The sequence below is a fragment of the Cydia strobilella genome, chromosome 12 (genome assembly GCF_947568885.1).
Source record: "Cydia strobilella chromosome 12, ilCydStro3.1, whole genome shotgun sequence".
In the NCBI taxonomy this organism is placed as follows: Eukaryota; Metazoa; Arthropoda; class Insecta; order Lepidoptera; family Tortricidae; genus Cydia; species Cydia strobilella.
In genome coordinates this window covers 6,706,909-6,726,627 of record NC_086052.1, presented here as the reverse complement: position 1 = coordinate 6,726,627, position 19,719 = coordinate 6,706,909, and the positions used below count along the sequence as shown (strand labels likewise).

The following is a 19,719-nucleotide window of genomic DNA, read 5'->3' as shown; positions in this document are numbered from 1 at the left end:
CAGATACTTACCAAAAGTTAATGCGTCTATAGTGGCCACTCGATTTTTTTGGCGTGGCCAGCGTCGGACCACCATCCGCCATCGTGCCGTCACCTTGCCATCGTTGCGAAGGGTCAGCCTCCGAGCTCTTACTGAGAAAAAGAAGAGCCAAGAAGGATGGTAAATGCACACGACTTTGTAACATAACCTATTCAAAATATTAGTACCTAAGTGATTAAGCATAATATATGTTGGTATTTTTCAGTCGTTCCGTCCATGCTGAGGTTCAGACATCGTCCTTCTATTAAAAAACCAGGTTCCCTCGGCTTACGTTCCCCCCCCCCCCCCCCCCCCAAGCGCAGAACCTCTTTCAGTTTTAATTGTAAGAGCGCAAGATATGTCATGCAATCACATGGACAAAGCGAAGGAAACGTGGTGCATCGCAACAAATAGTCAAAGAACCAGGGCAGTTATAAAGAAACCAGGAATATAATATTTTTTTAGCACACCAGCTATTGACAGCTCTCTTTACTCTTCAAAAACTGATATCTCATCATGAGATAGTTGCATTTTGTCAGTGTGTGTCAGTATCACTTTTGACACTGACGGATCAGTATCATATCGGAAGATTGAATAACTAAATCTCGAATTGGCCTATAGGCACAATACCTGTTTTTATAGGAATGCTTCTGAACTGTAAGCAGCAGGATTCTTCATTAGCAGGGACTACTGGTTTTGTCTTGCCGAAACACTCGCAAACTCTCGTCAACGATGGAGGCGAAGTCACTGTTGTAATTGTTACGATTGCCTTTTTAGTTTTTCTCATAACACGGCAAATTAACTCGTGTTGTAGGTGCAACACAGGGGCCACGGATTAGAAGAAATTTGTTTCGCGTCTAAGATTAAATCAGATACATTATAAATAAAGAGTATTCTATTTATCTATATTGAGAAGAGAATTTTTCACTTGTAGAACCCGAATAAATTCTCTCTGTGTTCAGATGAATTATTATACATATATTTTTTTTTGTTAATACGGAATGCGAGTGAATGATGATGCCGAATGAAAATATTCAACATTGTTGGATCGTTTCACTAATAAATATAATTCATTCTGCTATTTAGATTCACTTTGTGTTCGTACGTGTCACTTTGAGTGAAAGATGCTAAATGAAACTCATAATGAACAGTCTGATATTATATTAAGCTCAGCAGTGGGTGATAAGTGGCTGAAATCATGATGACGACTTTTGTTAGTGTAAGGCCTGAGTGGGGCCGTGCAGCGGAGCGGGGCGTGCGGCGTGCATGTTAAGCAATTGAATGCAAACTTAAGGAGCGGCCTTAGTGCACGCTGCTCAAATCACTTGTGAGCCCGACGCCACGCTGCACGCCCCGCCGAACGCTCCGCTTCGAGCGTCCACTCAGGCCTTACACTTGTACCACGTCGGTGGCAAACACGGAACTGGTGGTAATCGGTCATTGATCCATTCATTGATTGGTCATTGATTGTAGCCTATTGATGCCCAGCAACTCTAGGGATGTTACATGCACATTGCCGACGCTTTAAAAATTTGTAGGTACTCTCATTTTATGAAGAAGAAGTAGTCTGTAGTCTCTCTGGAAAATCTCAGCAAAATTTTTGATAAAGGGCCAAGATATTGCCTTAGTACAATTTTACGCCCTGTGAAAATATTGTAGAAATGAAACTATGTAGGTCATGTGTGCATAGTTTCATTTCTACAATGTGATATATAAATATTTAGTACATATATGTAAGTATGTATAATAAAGTTATTTTTAGTGAAACTAGAATACAATTATTAACCAGATTCCTTCCTAGTTACTAATTATAAATACAGTAAGGTTTCTTACCTATTTCTGTAGAAGAGGGTACGGACGACGGCGGTCGAAGAGGTTTTACCGATGGAATATACTTCAACTCAAATTTGCAGTGACATATATTTTCTGCAACAAAGAGTTAAAAGTATGCTTTTATCAAACGGATATACGCAATTAAAAAGTGACACCATTGCCAAATATGAAGCTAGCTCTTGATTTGTATTTTAAAGCCTGACCAGGAATATATGATCACGCGCCGTGTTGCGGAATTTCACTGGAACTAATTTTTTCTGATTTTTTCATACTATACTGAACTGTCACCCTATACATTGAGAATAACAGCGCCCTCTTGACAATGATCATATATTTCTGCTCAGGCTTTATATTATAATTTGAACAAATACGAACGCGGATAACTACTTTAAAATAAACAGACGTAATCAATTATTTTGCGACCTAAATTAACAATTAAACGTCAGTCAGTTGCGTTTTTTATTCACTGCAGGCGATTCACACAATGATCGCCACGCCACGGGACGCCAAATTTTATTAGTCCTGTCCTGTGAACAGTCTGGGCTAGCAGTAAGGCGCGACTTAAATACATACCAATGCCTATGCTCAGCAGTGGGCGATAAAGACCTGATAAGATGATGACGACATTTAGTTTAATTTGTTGCTCCGCTAAATCGTGAAGATTTAAAGCGCGAGGTTGTTATGCGATTAACGCTGCGTTAAACGCATTTCGTTTGCCGCACACCCATTTTACATCAGATAATCTAATGACTACGTTTTTTTTACGCAGTAAACGCAGCGGTAAGCGTATTATCATTTTTCCTACATTCCGTTGCCGCATGCGTTCAACGCTGCGTTTATCGCATAAAACAACCGCGCTCTTCGGTGTCAGTGTGCGAATCATAAATTTTACCTACGCAAAGCTCGTTTATATTGCACAACATGTTACGAGTAAGAGTAATAAATAACAAGTCGTATAAAAGAACAGCACTTCAGTAAATATTAAAATTACTGGTGGAATAAGAACTTCTGTTTTAGCAAATAAACCATGTCTTAGTTACGTAGCTGATGAAAGGTGAAATTAAAAGTATTGGCCGGTAATATTTAACAAAATAAGAAATAGCTCAGACCTTGGCCAATTTTTGTGTCTTTGAATTTAGAATTTTCTTTTATTTCCTTTTATTTTGTGTCTTGGAGTTTAAAACTTGAGTTGAATTTGTACTTGAACAAGTACTCGGGGTCTTACGATGATAGTAAGTCATGTTTAACAAGATCGTTAAGTGGTTTCAAACAAAGAGGATATAATAAGGAGTTATATCTATCTTTGTTTCAAGTAAAGACCGTTACCTAACTTTGAGAAAACGCAAAAAGTAGCTATCTATAGTAGTATTCCAGACGAAAAAACGTTATTTATTCAAGAAAACTAGGAATAAGGTCATGTGGGGTAGGGGTGGGAGATTATTTTACTCGGGGCAAGAGAAACACTATGAAGATTCTACAAGTGTTTGTCTTGCCCCAGTGGTCTTCTTACCCCATCTAACCTTAAGTGAAAAAGAAACTCATCGACCGTAGTATTTAAAGGCAACATTCGATATTGTTTTTATAAATATACGATACACAAATAATCGTAAATAACGATATTTAGGTAATAATAGTACAATGTTTTAATATTTACAATTGTTTTTTTCTTATAGAACATGCATTTGAAAAAAAATAACTTTCATTGAAGTGGGTTTAATAATAATAACAAAATCTATTCTAGTCGTATAAAAGCTAGAAAAACACCTCTTCATAATGTCAATGTCAATGATGTCACAGAATTAATAATATAAAAAGTTTCGAATTCCATTTCTTAATACTTGTTGCTTTTCTTATTTTTTCGAAACTGTATTAAAAAACATCGTTCGATACACGTGCGAATATGTCATTCTTCACTCGTCCCGAGTCTTGCCACTCACGGCTCGTGGCAAGATATCTCGGTACTCGTGCAGTAATGACATGCTTTCCGCACTAGCATCGAAATGTACTATTTTGGTACAAGCTTTTGTCGCTGACTGTACTTTTCTTTCCACAGGCAAACTAATACTCATCGAGACAATTCTAAAAACCCCAAACAATTAGGTTTCGTTGTTTTATCACAGAGTTCCTATGGCCACCTCCTGTCTCTATCATCAGATTAGCTCGATAGTACCGTAATATTGCATATCTGTTGTTATATCACAATCAAATTGTGTTTGGGCTTTTTAGAATTGTCCCGATGAGTATTAGTTGCCTGTCGAAAGAAAAGTCAAGTTAGCGATAAAAGCTTGTACCAAAAATTGAATTTTTGCCAAAAACTTATTTACGAAGATTTTATGCATTTCATGGCCCAATATACTTACTCGTAATTATTGCTTATTCAATAGACTCTATTACTCTTTAGGCGACTTTTGCAAAACACTAAAACTGCCCTGCTGCATATAAACATAAGCCTGTTATTTGTAGGATATTTCTAATTCCAGACAGTAGTATAATAATAAACACAATACATAATTAAAAACGATTAACAGTTATTATTTTTAGTCATTTCTCCAAAATCAAGACATAACAAACATTACAATTCTCAAATTTATATCTGGAAATTGATTTAAATTAGAGATCATTCAGTACATTGGAAATTACGTCTAATTCTGATTTGATTCATTTGCTCCGAAGTAAATTAAAGGACTCATAAATTATAATTTATTTCTTACGTAGGCAATTAATCTAAATTAATATACACACAGATTCGGAAAATCTGCTTTTTCATAAACAAGCTTAATTTGTTTAATAGGGCGTCGTATTTCATTAGTCACTTGATGTTTATATTTCCTTATGTTTCAGTTCAAAATGTTTTAACATCTATAAACAAACTAGCCTCTACCGCGATTAAGTCCGCGTCGTATTTAAACTGACCAATCTAGTGTCCCATGGGTACAGGAACGTAGTATTTCTGGCGTGAATCAACCAATAAGCTACAAGTAAATTAAACATTAGCTGACGTAGCTCAAATAGTGGTCAAATTAAAATTTAACTGGGAGGGACAGTGGATGCGTTAACTGTAGAAGAAGCAAGTCTTCTATAGGCTATAATAACAACCTCGTGGATTCTACAACCCCTGCCCCGCGCGGCGTCACGATCACGGTACACCACGAAGAAGATAGACAGAACCAGGTCATAAAACATGCCAACTAAGTCATCAGCCCGCAGTAATGTGCCACAACAGAAGGTGTACACGGAATTGATAATAGTTGTAACACACAGAAGATTAAATCTTGCCATTGTAGCTCTTTGTGATTTATTTCAACTGCCGCATTAAATTACATAAGTGAGTTATTCGCCAAAGCGTTTTAAGTGCAAAGACAAGAAAATTAACTTTCTACATTTAATTCAAAATGGCGAAAAACTAATTTCGTTTAGTTTAAGAGTAGTATTACAAAATTATACTCTACTCTAGTAGTATTACAAATAATGAAATACCATTAGTTGACTTAGCAAAGACAATCCGTCAAGTAATCCGAAATCCGACACCGCGCTTAGCTACCTACTTGAACTTGACTGTCGGAACTATCAAGCGAGGTTTAGACAAGCAATAAAACTAGCAAGCAGACTTTAGCTGGAAACTAGAATTGTGTAATGAGCAAATGCAGGAAGCGAACTTCTGCGAATTCTCAGACCTGCAATAGTTCCTAGAAAGGTCTTACGTACCAAATAGTGCCACGAACAGTTTTCGTAACTATAGATGGCTTTTTAAGGTTAATTACCCATCTACCTATGCGTATACGTTTATTTCTTATCCCAGAATCTTATTACACTAAAATTTCTTTTAGCGGAGTGCCGTACGTTTTTTAATACAATTCAAAAGATTTCAGGAAAATCTGTAAATCTACTTTATTTTTACATTTTTACGATGAGCCTCCATTATACAAGGTGGAAAAAAAATGGAGGGAAAGTACCTTAAAACCTTAAGTTAGCTCATTTTACTTAAAGGAAACATTCTTTTATTTTTAAAAAGAAACAAAACTGCATTCAAGATTTTTCTTTTTTTTTTCAATTTTTTTAAATATTTTTGAGTACTAAATATTCGATTTTATGGATACTTTGTACGACAGACAAGTGTAAGACCTAATGTTTCTTAGAGAAATGTTATCATTAACATTAACTGTATTGACTAGTAGAATAAAATAGCGAGTGTTTATTTTTTGAAGTTTTTAGTCGGTTTGATTCCCGGGCGAGAAAGTAGTAGTTCCTTTAAGTAAAATGGGCTAACTTAAAGTTTAAAGGCACTTTCCCTCCAGGGCCCATTATTTTTTCCACACTGTATACAATACATACTATAGATTGATTTAGATCTCTACAAATAACATCATGAACTCTATTGGAGTTTTAAGAACAGGAATTCCGAAACAGACACAGTTTCATCACCCTAAGTGCTATAATTGAGATATAGTAAATTTACTAAGAGGTATTAACGTCTTTACTTACAGCAAGGTAAACTATGATAAAGTACCGTATCTGAAACATTCTCGCCCTCACAAAACAAAGCGTAAGCACAACACCTCATTAACTTGGAAGTAATTCAATTTTTCGAGAAGCTCCTATTATTAGGAGGCCATGGGTGAGCAATCACGAGGGAGGGAACTGGCAAGCCATAAATTAAATCACGAGATGGCGCTGGTCTATATCGATCAGACAGCAGTACCTTTTCCCATGGCGATAAAATAGAATAGAATAGAATAAATTTATTAACGTCACAATGGTAGGTTACATAAGAGAGTTTAAAAAAAGGAGCGGACGAAAAAAGGACCCCCACTCAGCTTAATGCCATGGCTGGCCGCAGCGCTGATTTTCGGTAGGGACCTAACTAATAACTAAACTTAAGATTAACATTAAAGTAACAACAAACAAACAATAAGATAAAAAACTAAACAACATAAAACCGGCCAAGTGCGAGTCGGACTCGCGCACGAAGGGTTCCGTACCATTACGGAAAAAACACAGCAAAAAAATCACGTTTGTTGTATGGGAGCCCCATTTAAATATTTATATTATTCTGTTTTTAGTATTTGTTTTTATAGCGGCAACAGAAATACATCATCTGTGAAAATTTCAACTGTCTAGCTATCACGGTTCATGAGATACAGCCTGGTGACAGACAGACAGACAGACGGACAGACGGACGAACAGACGGACAGCGGAGTCTTAGTAATAGGGTCCCGTTTTTATACCCTTTGGGTACGGAACCCTAAAAACAACAAAAAAAAATGAGGAAAAAAGAAAACAATATTTTATTTTAATAACAAAACTTCCGTGAGACACAGACGTATTAAACATATCCACATCATGTCAGCTCCTGATGACGCTCTCGGTACGGAGTGAAACATGTCGAGCGTTTTCGACTTCGGACATGAATTGAATTTTTAGCATCATTTTAACCTCAACTGTCCTATTTAATCATGCATGTTTTCTAAACAATAACTATGGATTTAATAACAATTACAACGCCCAGTCTAGCTAGCTAGCTAGCTAAGCTAAATACTCATAACTTTTGTACTGCGGGCACAATACTCGCTCCGAATTTTCAAAGCCATGTAATGAGCAAAATGTCTGCTGCTAAGAGTGCTCAGTCGGCGATGACCTAGTGTCATAAAGCTTTTAACGTAAAAGTGAGACTAAAAAGAATTAAGAAGACAGAGTGCTCACTCCATACATCGGTTTTATTACCAAAAAGACTATTATTTTCGTAGTCTACATCTAGCGTCAAGTAGCGAAACTATATCAGTACTGCTACTCGACACTAGATGTCATGTGTCGCGACTGGCGAAAAGTGTATTGCTCAACATTTTGTAACTAATATTATAAGTATATTATTATAATACTCTTTATTTACTTTTCTTCTTAAGTTACGTTTTTTTATAATATGGATATAAAAATAAAATACAAAAACACGTACAAAAACAATACAAAATGCATATAAACATATTATAAAAAACCTAACCTAGGGTGCCGCCGGCAGCGGGGCAGGGCCCAAGCTGCCGGTGGTCAGGGCCGCAGAGAGAGGAACCGGCGGACTCTCCGCGCCGTGTCCAAGATCACCGCCTTCTGCATCTGACCCTTGATCCAACCACCTAGCGAGAGTCTCTCAAGGTGTTGGTCGAGACTCTTCGCTATGAGACCGTTCACCGAAACGACTATCGGGACAATGATCGTCGAATCAACATCCCACATGGCGGTTATCTCGTGAGCCAAGTCTAGGTACTTACTGGACTTATTATTATTATTAATTTATTATTTGTTATTATAATATTATATGTTTGACGATCATGATAAGAAAAGCATAATTTTGACATTGATGCAAATTTATAGTGTAATTTTTATCCTGAAATAAATAAATCTAATCTAATCTAAGCAGAAGGAGCTGAAAATAGAGTTCCGGTTAATCCGGTTACAGTAATAGCTGAAAATCGTTGAGCATTAGACTTTCCATTTGCCGCGACATCTATTGTCGAGGAGCAGTACTGAGAGTTCCGCTACTTGATGCTAGATGTAGACTTCGAAAATAAAAGTAGTTTTGGTAACAAAACTGATGTATGGAGTGAGCACTCTATGTCTTCTTATTTCTTTTTGGTGAGACGGACGGATTTTCCCATTAGTTCACTTTTTTGGCGAGTGCAGAATCTGTTAATAATTTTTGGCTTTAGATAAATGTATCTGTATAATACTATAAGTAACTTGAATATAACCTAACAGTGCACGTTCCACTGCCATGATAGTTCGTACTCTCTAAAAATGGAACTTCCCTTTGAAAGTTGCGTTAGCGACTTAAGTCGCGACTATATTTAGTGACCATGTTAAAATAATATTTACTTTTTTCTTAAAACTCATTCTTTCACTTCCAATTCATATTCTATTCCAGCTTTACAGGAATATAGGTAAATAAGTCCGGTAAATTATGGCAAAATGGAGGAAAAAAGTTAAGCAACTTTTTAAGTCAGTTTTCCTTTGAGATATAATTCACTTAAGGTAGGGGTCAATCAGGAGGGTGCTTTTTTTACCTTTGTTTCGAAAATATACTGAGACCAGGGTACCTACTTATCATTGTGCTCAAGTAATTTTTATTATTATTATTTAATAAGCAGGCAGGCAGTTATGGCAACTGATATGGCCTGTATCCAGTAATCATAAAGATATATATCATGAACGAGTATTAGATGTAGTGTTATGCTTGTCTAATTTATTTTTAAACTGGTTCACATTTTGTGCTGAAACTACGTCTTCCGGGAGTTTGTTCCAAGCCCTTACTACTTTGTATATTTTTTAACAATATCTTTTAACTGTAGATATGTGAAATAAACTTCGCCAGCAAGCATAATATATGTCACTAGTTCTCGCTGCAAACTGGAACATTTTTCTGCATTTTGCATATTTACCGATGAACTGCTTTCTGAAAGTCAGGTATAAAAATAATTTTGACATTGATGCAAATTTAAAGTGTAATTTTTATCCTGAAATAAATAAATCTAATCTAATCTAAGCAGAAGGACAAGTTAGATCGTTTACTAAATAACTGCATTCGTTTCATTTTCTGTCTTCGTAAATACGACCATGTCTCCTCTTTCCGCTCTAAACTCGGCTGGTTTCCTATACGTGTTCGTCGAAATATTCGCATGCTTTTGCACCCTCTTTTCTGTTATTAATGATCCCCAATCTCCCGAATATCTCAAATCTTTCTCAACTACTATGGTGTTTCTCGTGTCCGTCAACTTCGCTCTACTCTTCTTCTTTCTTTGTCCATACCATCTCACCGAACAGGTTTCATGTCCTATTCTTTCTCTATTCAGGCAGCTCGCCTTTGGAATAGTCTCCTTGTTAAAATTAGACAGTGTCCGAATAGATTGCATTTAAAAAATCCTTACGTGAGTACTTTGCTGGCAGAACGATGAATTCTTAGTGTTTCTGTTTTGAAAGTTTCATCTGATATCTTATGTATTTGTATGTATGTATATTGTATGTATTTATATGAATATTATATATACAGATATATGTATGTATGTCTATGCCTATGCATTATTTAACTATACTTGTATATATGTAATCACTATGTTGCACCGCCTACAAATTCTCTGCTTTGCCCGAAGGTTGACTGTCAGAGAATGCCTCATAGCATTAAGTCCGCCTTTTGTACGATTGTATTTTCTTTTGTGCAATAAAGATTAAATAAATAAATAAATAAAGGAGCTGAAAATAGAGTTCCGGTTAATCCGGTTACAGTAATAGCTGAAAATCGTTGAGCATTAGACTTTCCGAATTTAAACTGTTGTGAGACATACTAACATTAAATCATTTTACGGTTTAGACTCACTTGTTTTAGTCACTCGCGCGACATGTTTCGGAGAGCCTAATTTCAATCGGGATAGCGGCTGGGCTGTGCCGCCAGCATGGAAGCCTGTGATTCCTCAGCAGAATGCCGGTGTTTACCCATTAAGTGGGGAATACCCACTTAATGGGTAAACAATCCCTCCCATTGGTAACGCAAAGTCCTGTGTAAAATTTTGGTCGAAGGTGGTCGTGGTGTGTGCTAACAATAAGTTACGTTACGTCAAGTGAAGTATGGCCAGTTCAGTTTGCGCCAATTTAAATTCTCGATATATAAATAAAATATAATAATAAGACAAACGATATCCTTATTTTAGTACTAGCACGATTCACTACGGTCCTTAACTTGTTAGTAATTAGTGAGTTTTGGCTGTCACCTGACGGTATAATGTTCTCAAACGAACTTGTCTCCTGACTTCTTTGACTTCTTTCCTGAGCAGCATAAAACAAAGAAAAGTTGGTACGATGAAGATTACCTTGCACTATGGCTCTCTTGTGGTCTTCGGCCTCAAAACACTCGTCTGGCGTAGTGGGTTTGTTAGTGTTGTCCCATGGATTTGTCTCCCTCTGTTGACAACAAATACCTATAATATCTATACTAGTTAATAATGTGACGCGGTAGAACAGGACATGCATGTTGCGGAAAATTTTCTAAATTCTGGAAATGTTCTTAGGAATTTATGGAAAATTTGATGGAAACTAAAATTACGGAAATGGATTATCTCCATTAAAAAATATGACAACAATTTTCTTTGTATAAATTTCGCAAGTTTGGAAACATTTTAGCAACACATCAGTACGCGGGAGTAATTATGTCTGTGTTTGACAGTTGCCTTTACACGATAGCGGACAGCCACTTCGCCATACAAACGAAGTCTCCATTTTCCTCCCTGGGTATCGATATTAAAGAAAATATTTTTCACATTTTTATTGCTATGCCACTTTGTTTGATTTTATTCTAATTAATTTAGCAATTTATAAGACTTAAAATTTAAAATGATAATAAAAACGAAAAAATCAAATGAAGGAGCATACTGAAAGTATGTAAGTAGTGAAGTGTGTATGTAAGTAGTTAAGAGGCCGTAGTCGATTTTGGAGCAAAAATGTAAAATTGATAGATTTAGTCGTTGAAATTATACACGTTTTGTTACGTAATATCTAAATAACAAGAATTGGTTTCTATTAGCACGTCTTCTCATCTTGCCTTTTAATAATGAGGTCGCGAGCGTGCGTCACCGGTAATATATGAAGAGAAGGGGCAGTTCTTAAAGATTCATCAAAAAATTATGGTGGTAAATTATACAACTTGATGTATAAGAATAGTTTCAGCAAATATTGTACATTGTTTAAGTATCAAAATTACGTCGATTTTCAGAGAAATTGTCACTTTGAAGTAATTTCTGGAGAAAATTAAATTCGTTTAACTTTTATTTCCTCGATAAGAGTTCGAGGAAATAAAAGTTAAACGAATTTAATTTCATATAACAAAAATGTAAATAAATTTTTTTGAAATATCTAATGGTAAATTGATAATGTAATGGAAATGTCAAAGTAATGGTAATTTGAATCGTCCTAATTAGTTCAATAAGAACAGAATTTGTTATGAGTTAAACTTTTCGCCGCCGTTGACTTGATATTATAAATTCTTACATTTCGTGCCCCACATGCCACGACTAGATAATTATGTTATACGGGTTGTTTACGTGCAATTTGTCGCTTGGCGTTGATGACACTTCATTGACGTGGCGGCGAAAAGGTTAAAATAAAAAACATGATGTGTATCGTATATTTTTATGGAAGTCGGTTGAAAAAGTATTCAACGCGAGAAAACTTTGTTTTATACGATCATAAATAAGTACTTATAGCAGCTTTGTCATTTTACGAGCCCTGCATACAAGTTGCTTGTTAAGGCTGGCTCATGCTACAGATCAAATCAGCTAGGGGTAAGTGATAGAACTTTATGACTTGCTAAGAATCTTCCTCAAGTAGTTTCACCCTGGCTAGAGGCCAAACCATACGGCTAGTTTCAGTAGCAAATTCTCCAATGCAATAACGCAAAGTTCTATATTGTTACTTGGATGCCAATTCAAACTTACATTTTTACTTCGTCTTATAATCATTCGCCCGTCCGTCTCGCTGGCGCCAATATAAGTATAGTATGAATTAGTACGAATTTTCTGTAATGATTTTTACGCCTCGCACCCTAATCTGTTAAACAAAAGCCTCTGTTTCTTTTGTTCAGACGAGTGTAAGGCCTAATGTTTCTTGGAGAAATGTTATCATTAACATTAACTGTATCGAATAGTAGAATAAAATAGCGTTTTTTTTTTTTTTATTAATTAGTAGGTTCGATTCCCGGGAGAAACAAACGAATTTCAAAAAATCTTTGAATGCAGTTTTGTTTCTTTAAAAAAATAAAAGAAACAAAACTGCATATTCCACTACTCCAGCAGCAGCAGCAGCAGGTCGCAGCAGTACTCCATATATTATGGAGTGCTGCTTTCACCTTTGGGCAGGAGCACCTGGATGCCAGCTTGGACCCTTCCACTCAGTCCAAAGGCACGCTGTACGAATCGTCGACGATCCCAAACTCACAAGCGGGACTTCGCCTCCCTGTGTGTGTTCTAAGTTCTAATACCGCTTGTACAATAGGCTGTGCTCTGAAGAATTGTTTGACATGATGCCAACGGCCGCTTTCTATCACCGCACCGCTCGCCGTCGGTAGGATGTTTATGCATGCATATCATATCATTTATTCAGTAATAAATTAATAATCTTACATTGGTCACAGGTATATACATTTCACTTAATGAAAAGTTAAGAATAAAAAATACAGACACACACACACAGTATTGATTCTAACAGTATTGATTGGCAGCGCCATCTCTCTCGCTAGCTCGAAATCACATGGATGATTCAGTTAGAAGGTCGAACCATACTGTTCTACCTTAGGGATGGCCAGGGGGTGCCTTAGCCTTTAGTAACAAGATTTAGATTAGATTTAGATTTATTTATTTCAGGATAAAAATTACACTATAAATTTGCATCATTCCAGGGACGAAAATCCGGTGCGTGTTGTGACAGTGCAGTGGACATAGTGAGTTCGTGTTGTTCATCGCTACAAGTGTTGGGTGACCCAAACCTTCCATCGCGCCCGCCTACAACAACAGCGCAAGACTCCCCTCAACCGGTTATATCATCGCGGGCAGCGCGCGCGACGCGCCGCGCCGCTATACGTGACACCCATCCATCGTGACCGCTACTCACTCAGGCACTGTTAGTGCTTGAAAATGGAGACCTAGGCTCTCCGAAACATGTCGCGCGAGTGACTAAAAACACGTGAGTGAAATCGCTATGTTAGTTAAGTTAATATGTCTCACGATAGTTTAAATTCGATTTTCATTTTTTTATGCAATGTAATGTTCTCTTAAATCCGCATTGGGCAAGCGTGGGGACTTATAATAAATAATAAAATTCTTTATTTCAGGCCAGATTGCCCATAGATTGTTAGTTATATACAGACTTATAATATTAGAGTTAGTACATCTTAACCTAGGTATTACAGTTTTTTTTTACTTATTTGGGGTCCCGGTAAACAGGACGATGAACCGACGCCCAGTGGCTAAAAAACGGACAATCCCACCTCTCGGCTATATCTACCAGCAAGCTGTTGGTGCTACCCCGCAGGCGATACATTTGAGAGGCCCTTTTACGCACCTAGCCCAAGCCCTCTCGCGCATGAGAGGAGGCCTGTGTGCCCTGCAGTTGGACGTATAAACGTTGGACGTTGGATTATTATTATTATTATTATTTGTATCTCCTTGGATATCACGGGCCTATAAATCCCGGTCTTTTGATAGGCTTGCGTGGGGATATAGATCCAACACGTAGAGGCCCCTTGGAGAGCTTTAATGTCATGTAGAACGCCTGCTGGAACCCGTTCACAAGCGCAACAATAGACACCCATGAACCGGTCGCAGCAGGCATTGGGACTATTGCAGAAAAAGTGAACAGTATACCGGTCTATGGATTGAAGTTTGGGTGGACAATGAGACTGGGCTATTGTAAAGAACTCCGGACACCTGCCATAACAATGTTAAAACACATTATCGAGGCAGGTGGTGACTTGCCGCTGACTAGAAGGGCCCCTGAAACTGCCGTCGTGAAGACGACCAGGAGCAAAACCGGTGTGAGCGGCTCAGGGGTGTCGAGAGGTGTGCGCCGCTTTCTACCCAGTGGCTGTTAGCAGCCACTGTGCCAACTCGCGTCTTATGCATCTTTCACTTCCACCCCTGGAGCATATAGCTCTTACGACTGCCCTCTGGACGGCCAATGAAGGCATGCCAGAGCTGAGAGTCCTGCGGGTCCCCTTGGGGTCCACTCCGACCGACGAAGACACGCCGGAGACGGAGACCCTGACCGATTCTGGAGCACTCGGGTCCGTGGGGTCGTCACTCCCCAACAGCTCGCCACAAGCTGCCCTGCAGGCTTATTATTATTACTTGTTCCGCGTTTTGAGTCATGTCACTGTCTTGAAGCTACTTTACATCTGTTCTTACTTAAGATCGACTCGCTCGTACAACTGCAAACTTAAGCAATGAGGACACACAGAGGGTCAAGGGAAACTTGAATGTGTGAGAGCATACTTACATATTTTATGTCTTGCATTGTCATTTAGGGGAGCCTGCCACAGGCAAAGGAAAGGAAGAAAACGAGATGTTTAGATAAGATATATTTTCTGTTATTTATTTTGTTTATTTGATCGCGACCCATTGATGTCGGCTGTATTAGGTTGCCATGAGGTTGTGAAGGATATCAATGTTAAAGCAGCAGCTTTTTGTATTTGTGTTTGCAGTTATGTTACTTAGAAAACAATTTGGCTCTTTATCGAAAGAATGTAATGGGATGACATACACAATATATAATAAACTGCCACAATCGTTAAGAGACATGCCACTTATTAAATTTAGACGTGCAATTATAATATTTTTAAGCGAGCACAATTTTTATAGCGTTAAGGAATATTTAAATGTAGATTTTTATTAATATTGTGACATTTTATTATTTATTAATTCGCCTATTCTTGGCTCTAATTTCAATTTGTAAATGTAAATGTTTAATAAATTATTGTAATTGATTGTGTAAATATGTAATATAATGTAATATAATGTTAATAGGTTTTAAGTATTATAAGGTATTGACAATTTCTGGACATAATACTTTTGACTCTACCATCTTATCTGTACATAATGTTAAGCAAATAAACGCATGTCATTTCATTTCATTTCATTTTATTTCATTTCATTTCATTTCATTTCATTTCATTTCATTTCATTTCATTTCATTTCATTTCATTTCATTTCATTTCATTTCATTTCATTTCATTTCATTTCATTTCATTTCATTTCATTTCATTTCATTTCATTTCATTTCATTTCATTTCATTTCATTTCATTTCATTTCATTTCATTTCATTTCATTTCATTTCATTTCATTTCATTTCATTTCATTTCATTTCATTTCATTTTATTTCATTTCATTTCATTTAGATACTGATAATTATGCATGTTGCAGTTTATGTCAAAACAAAGTGAAAAATATTTATTCGACGGGTGAAAACCAACTCACTATTTAGTACCTAATATAAACACAACGGAGATAAATGTGTTTTAATTTTTAATATTTCCTTTATTTTACAACGTGTGACGTATATATATTACAGTAGGTATTTATAATTGTGACAGATATACGAAGAACCAAATTTCGATAACTATCTCGATACAATAACATTTATTCAGCGTTTAGCTGCCGTAAGCCAGGGGAATACCTGTATGTATATATTGTTTTCGTAAAAAGTAATCAATAGCGTTATTCACGTGTTATTATAACACGGGCATTATTATCTGTTGCCGCTATAACAACAAGTACTGAAAAGTACGGAACCCTCGGTGGGCGAGTACGACTCGCACTTGTCCGGTTTTTTTTTTCAAACCGAATAACCGTCAAATAGGGGAACTGGGGACGGCTGAGGTAACAATAGACATGAAATATTCCCTAATTATAGTAATTATACGAACGTGGTTGACAGGAGTGAACTTTTTGCAATCTTTGAATCATGATTGATCAGTCTTAGGGACGATTATTCAACTAGCTAGATTAGAACATACTCAAAAAACGTTGTCTATTAGTTACCCCATCATCCGTCCCCAGATAGGTACCCCATTTGACGGAAATTGATATATTTAAATTTATTATGTAATGCCATTACATATAAAAAATAAAATCTGTCTCGAAAACTACTTTTGAGTATTTTTGATAGACCTATGCAACGAAACTCGTGATGAAGAGGTAACCTCACTTACGATCACGAGAAAACGAGGAATGGGCGACGAAACTTTGCGAAAACTTATTTAGGAACATAAAACATTAATTAAGCTTTTCGTCACATTTGCATTCAATTATGCAATATTCAGGCGGAGTGAAGTTCGCACCGCAAACTTTGGAGTGCAGCACGCAAAATAGAACAGCCATTATAACACAAGTTGTAAATTCACGAGTGTTATGTTGCCGTTATCAACAACCGTTGAGAATTGCAATTATGTAGTAAATAACAGAAATTGAAGGGTCCTTCGGGACCAAGTCAACCTCCCCTGCAAATGGTTATACGTGCTGTACAACGGATTAAGGCTCTGCTCGCTATACGGCATTCGCTTTCGTAAAAAGCTAAAAACGTACCTAATTTTATTTTATTATAAACATTTGGCAAAGGATATTGTTTTTCTAAAAGGAAGAAATTCGAACAACAACAACAACAATTTAATCAAATTTCAAATTTAAATAAATGTTTGTGATGTCTGCGAACAAATATAAATATGAGAAGCCATTCAGGTCGAGAGGTCACTTTGTCTTCTTGGGCTCTGGAAAGCAATTAAGACTGTTTTCCAAATCAATTGAAAAGCTCATAATTTCAAGTGCAATGTAACCCGTGTATAAAAAAGTACAAAGTAAATTGTATTCTAATATTGTATGGTACAAATCTAAGAACTTTGATTTATCATTAAACTGCTGCTAATGTCATTGAACATGTCAACAAAAGGACATTAAAACAATACTTGATATGATACAAAGCCTGATGTCTTACGTAGAGAGGCCTGTGTATAAGCTTTCAATATTATACGGCTTACGATAGTACATTAGTAAATTCTAAACCAAGGACAAAATGACAGATAGAGGAGAATAATAGGAATAGAATCTAATACAATACAATACAATACGACTAACACATTGAATTGGGGTTCCTATTAGAGACGACTGTATAATTGCTAAAGACATAGTATTATGTAGTTGTCGCCATCAGATATATCGGAGCTGCCGAGGTTTTCAAAAACAAATTGAACACACACTAACGCTTTGATAATAGAGGCGTGTTCAGATATTTATCAGCACCTTGGCCGCTGCGATGTATCTGATGGCGACTGTAGGACGTAGGTACTTACTCAAACAAAGGAGGTTGTATAGGTAACCTGTAGGTAGGTTACCTTTACCTACCTATTATTACCTATTTACTACCATATAGTCTAGTCGCGTACCTTATAATTTAGCGAAAATTTAGTTGCTTATTGTGTTAACAAAATTAGATAATCCTTGGGGCAACTCTCGCAGTAATACCAGCTGCTATTCTAACGTCTTGAATAGAAACTGGGTCCTTTGAAGTACAGGTTTTGTCTTTGGAATGAATAGCGCGTTGAAGATAACACGTACTCTGTGGTAAGTAATAAGAGCTTAGATATGTTTGTTCTTTGAGAATAACATAAAATATTTAGACCACAACGGTTACACTCACTTGAATTTTTAGTCGGCGGGCGGGAGACGGGCAGCGGTGCGCGTAGTGCACGGAGTGCAACCGCCGCGAGCACTCGAGCCAGAAGAAGGACCCCCGACGGGCCCGAAACATGTCGCCAATTGCGACTAAAAATTCAAGTGACTGTAACCGTTATGGTCTAAATATTTTAAAATATGTCTTACGAAAGTTTAATTTCGAAATACATAATACATAAGTTTTGTAGAATACATATATACGGCCACACGGCATTTTATATTTTAGCCGCTTTTTACATAAAAGTTAGCTCACAATCAATCAATAGATTTTATCCTACCATCAGATAAAAAAACCTAACTTTTCCATAATTTTGGATTGCTGGTAAAAACTTGAAAAATCAAGTCTGAAGATTCAATTCATCATAAGTTATCTGTTTATCTATTTCTTGAAGAACTTGGCACCCATTTAGGTATCAATTATTATGTCAGTGAAGTAAAAAAAAGTACCCTGCAGATAAGGGTTAGAAGTGCGTGGGGCACAATTACTTGCAGAAAATTATAATTAGAATAGTAAGTAATGCTTATAATAAGTTACTTCCCTAATCACTAACGTGTCGTGGCACTCGTGGCTCTGTGAACTGTAGACCTCGCGAGCATAACTTAAAATTGAATTAATGTATATGTATATGCCGCCATGATGAAAAATTTCCAAAGAAACGACAAACAAATTCTATTTAATCATCGAACCTGGTCACAAAATTTCACGAACATCAGTTGAAAATTGCGGCCTGTAGAGGAGTACATCCGTACATACGAAAGCATTTTTGCCCAAGCTAAAACGAAGACTCGCTCCGCTCGGTCAATAAATTGCCATCAAAACATGTTTAGTACTAATTATTAAAGACCTGATGTAATCACTCGCACTAATCACTAATTAAAGTAAAAACACAAACAGGCTTAACAAATCCCCTATATCCAGTTACTCCCTAATGATTACAATTTTTGGAGAGTATCAAGTTCAAGATCCATTACGTCTAATATTACTCGTAATCTAACAAACAATTGTAATTTGATATTATAATATCGAAGCTCGTCAAATCTTATTATTATATTGAGAATATATCGGGTGCAAATAAATGAGACCGATTGATTGTTGATATTGATACGAAAACACTGTACCGCAATATGTTTGTACGTCGATGGATCAATCAATACTTTATTATGTCATTTTAGAAATAAAATCGTATGCTTTTGTTAAAAGGCGTAGTCTTAATTATAAGAAATACATAATGTACAGCTATTTTAACATATAAATTGATCTATTATATTAAATAAGGACATTTTGTTTATAAACAATGCAGAATGTACATTTACATTTTCAATACATTCTATCATATAAATACATCATATAAATACATTGTAGGTTGTAGGTACGTTGTAGGCTTTTGTAAATTTATCCAGTACCCAGTTTCATGAACGTATTGTTTATTTTAATGACATTTACACATCATTAGTTCGAAAAGGCGTTTAATTAAAAGTATAAAATTCATTTTATAGAGTAAATTGAATGACTATTACTGACAGGACAATTATATAATTATCCCAGTGACCCAAATCATTATGAATAATCACTGGGCAACAATGAAAACGGATTCCATCGTATTGAATTTGTAATAC

General features: G+C 36.4%; 1 protein-coding gene across 1 annotated transcript in view; it reads right to left on the bottom strand.

The window, feature by feature from the left end:
• The window catches only part of LOC134745854 (uncharacterized), a 70,895-nt gene that overhangs the window by 28,989 nt on the left and 22,187 nt on the right, over nucleotides 1–19,719 (bottom strand). Inside the window, exons 10-13 of the mRNA XM_063679946.1 lie at nucleotides 10,701–10,791; nucleotides 1,852–1,944; nucleotides 649–765; nucleotides 12–131 (exon numbers count right to left, since the gene is read on the bottom strand). Of these exons, the coding sequence (XP_063536016.1) occupies nucleotides 12–131; nucleotides 649–765; nucleotides 1,852–1,944; nucleotides 10,701–10,791 (421 nt within the window). The remainder of the gene's footprint in view (nucleotides 1–11; nucleotides 132–648; nucleotides 766–1,851; nucleotides 1,945–10,700; nucleotides 10,792–19,719) is intronic.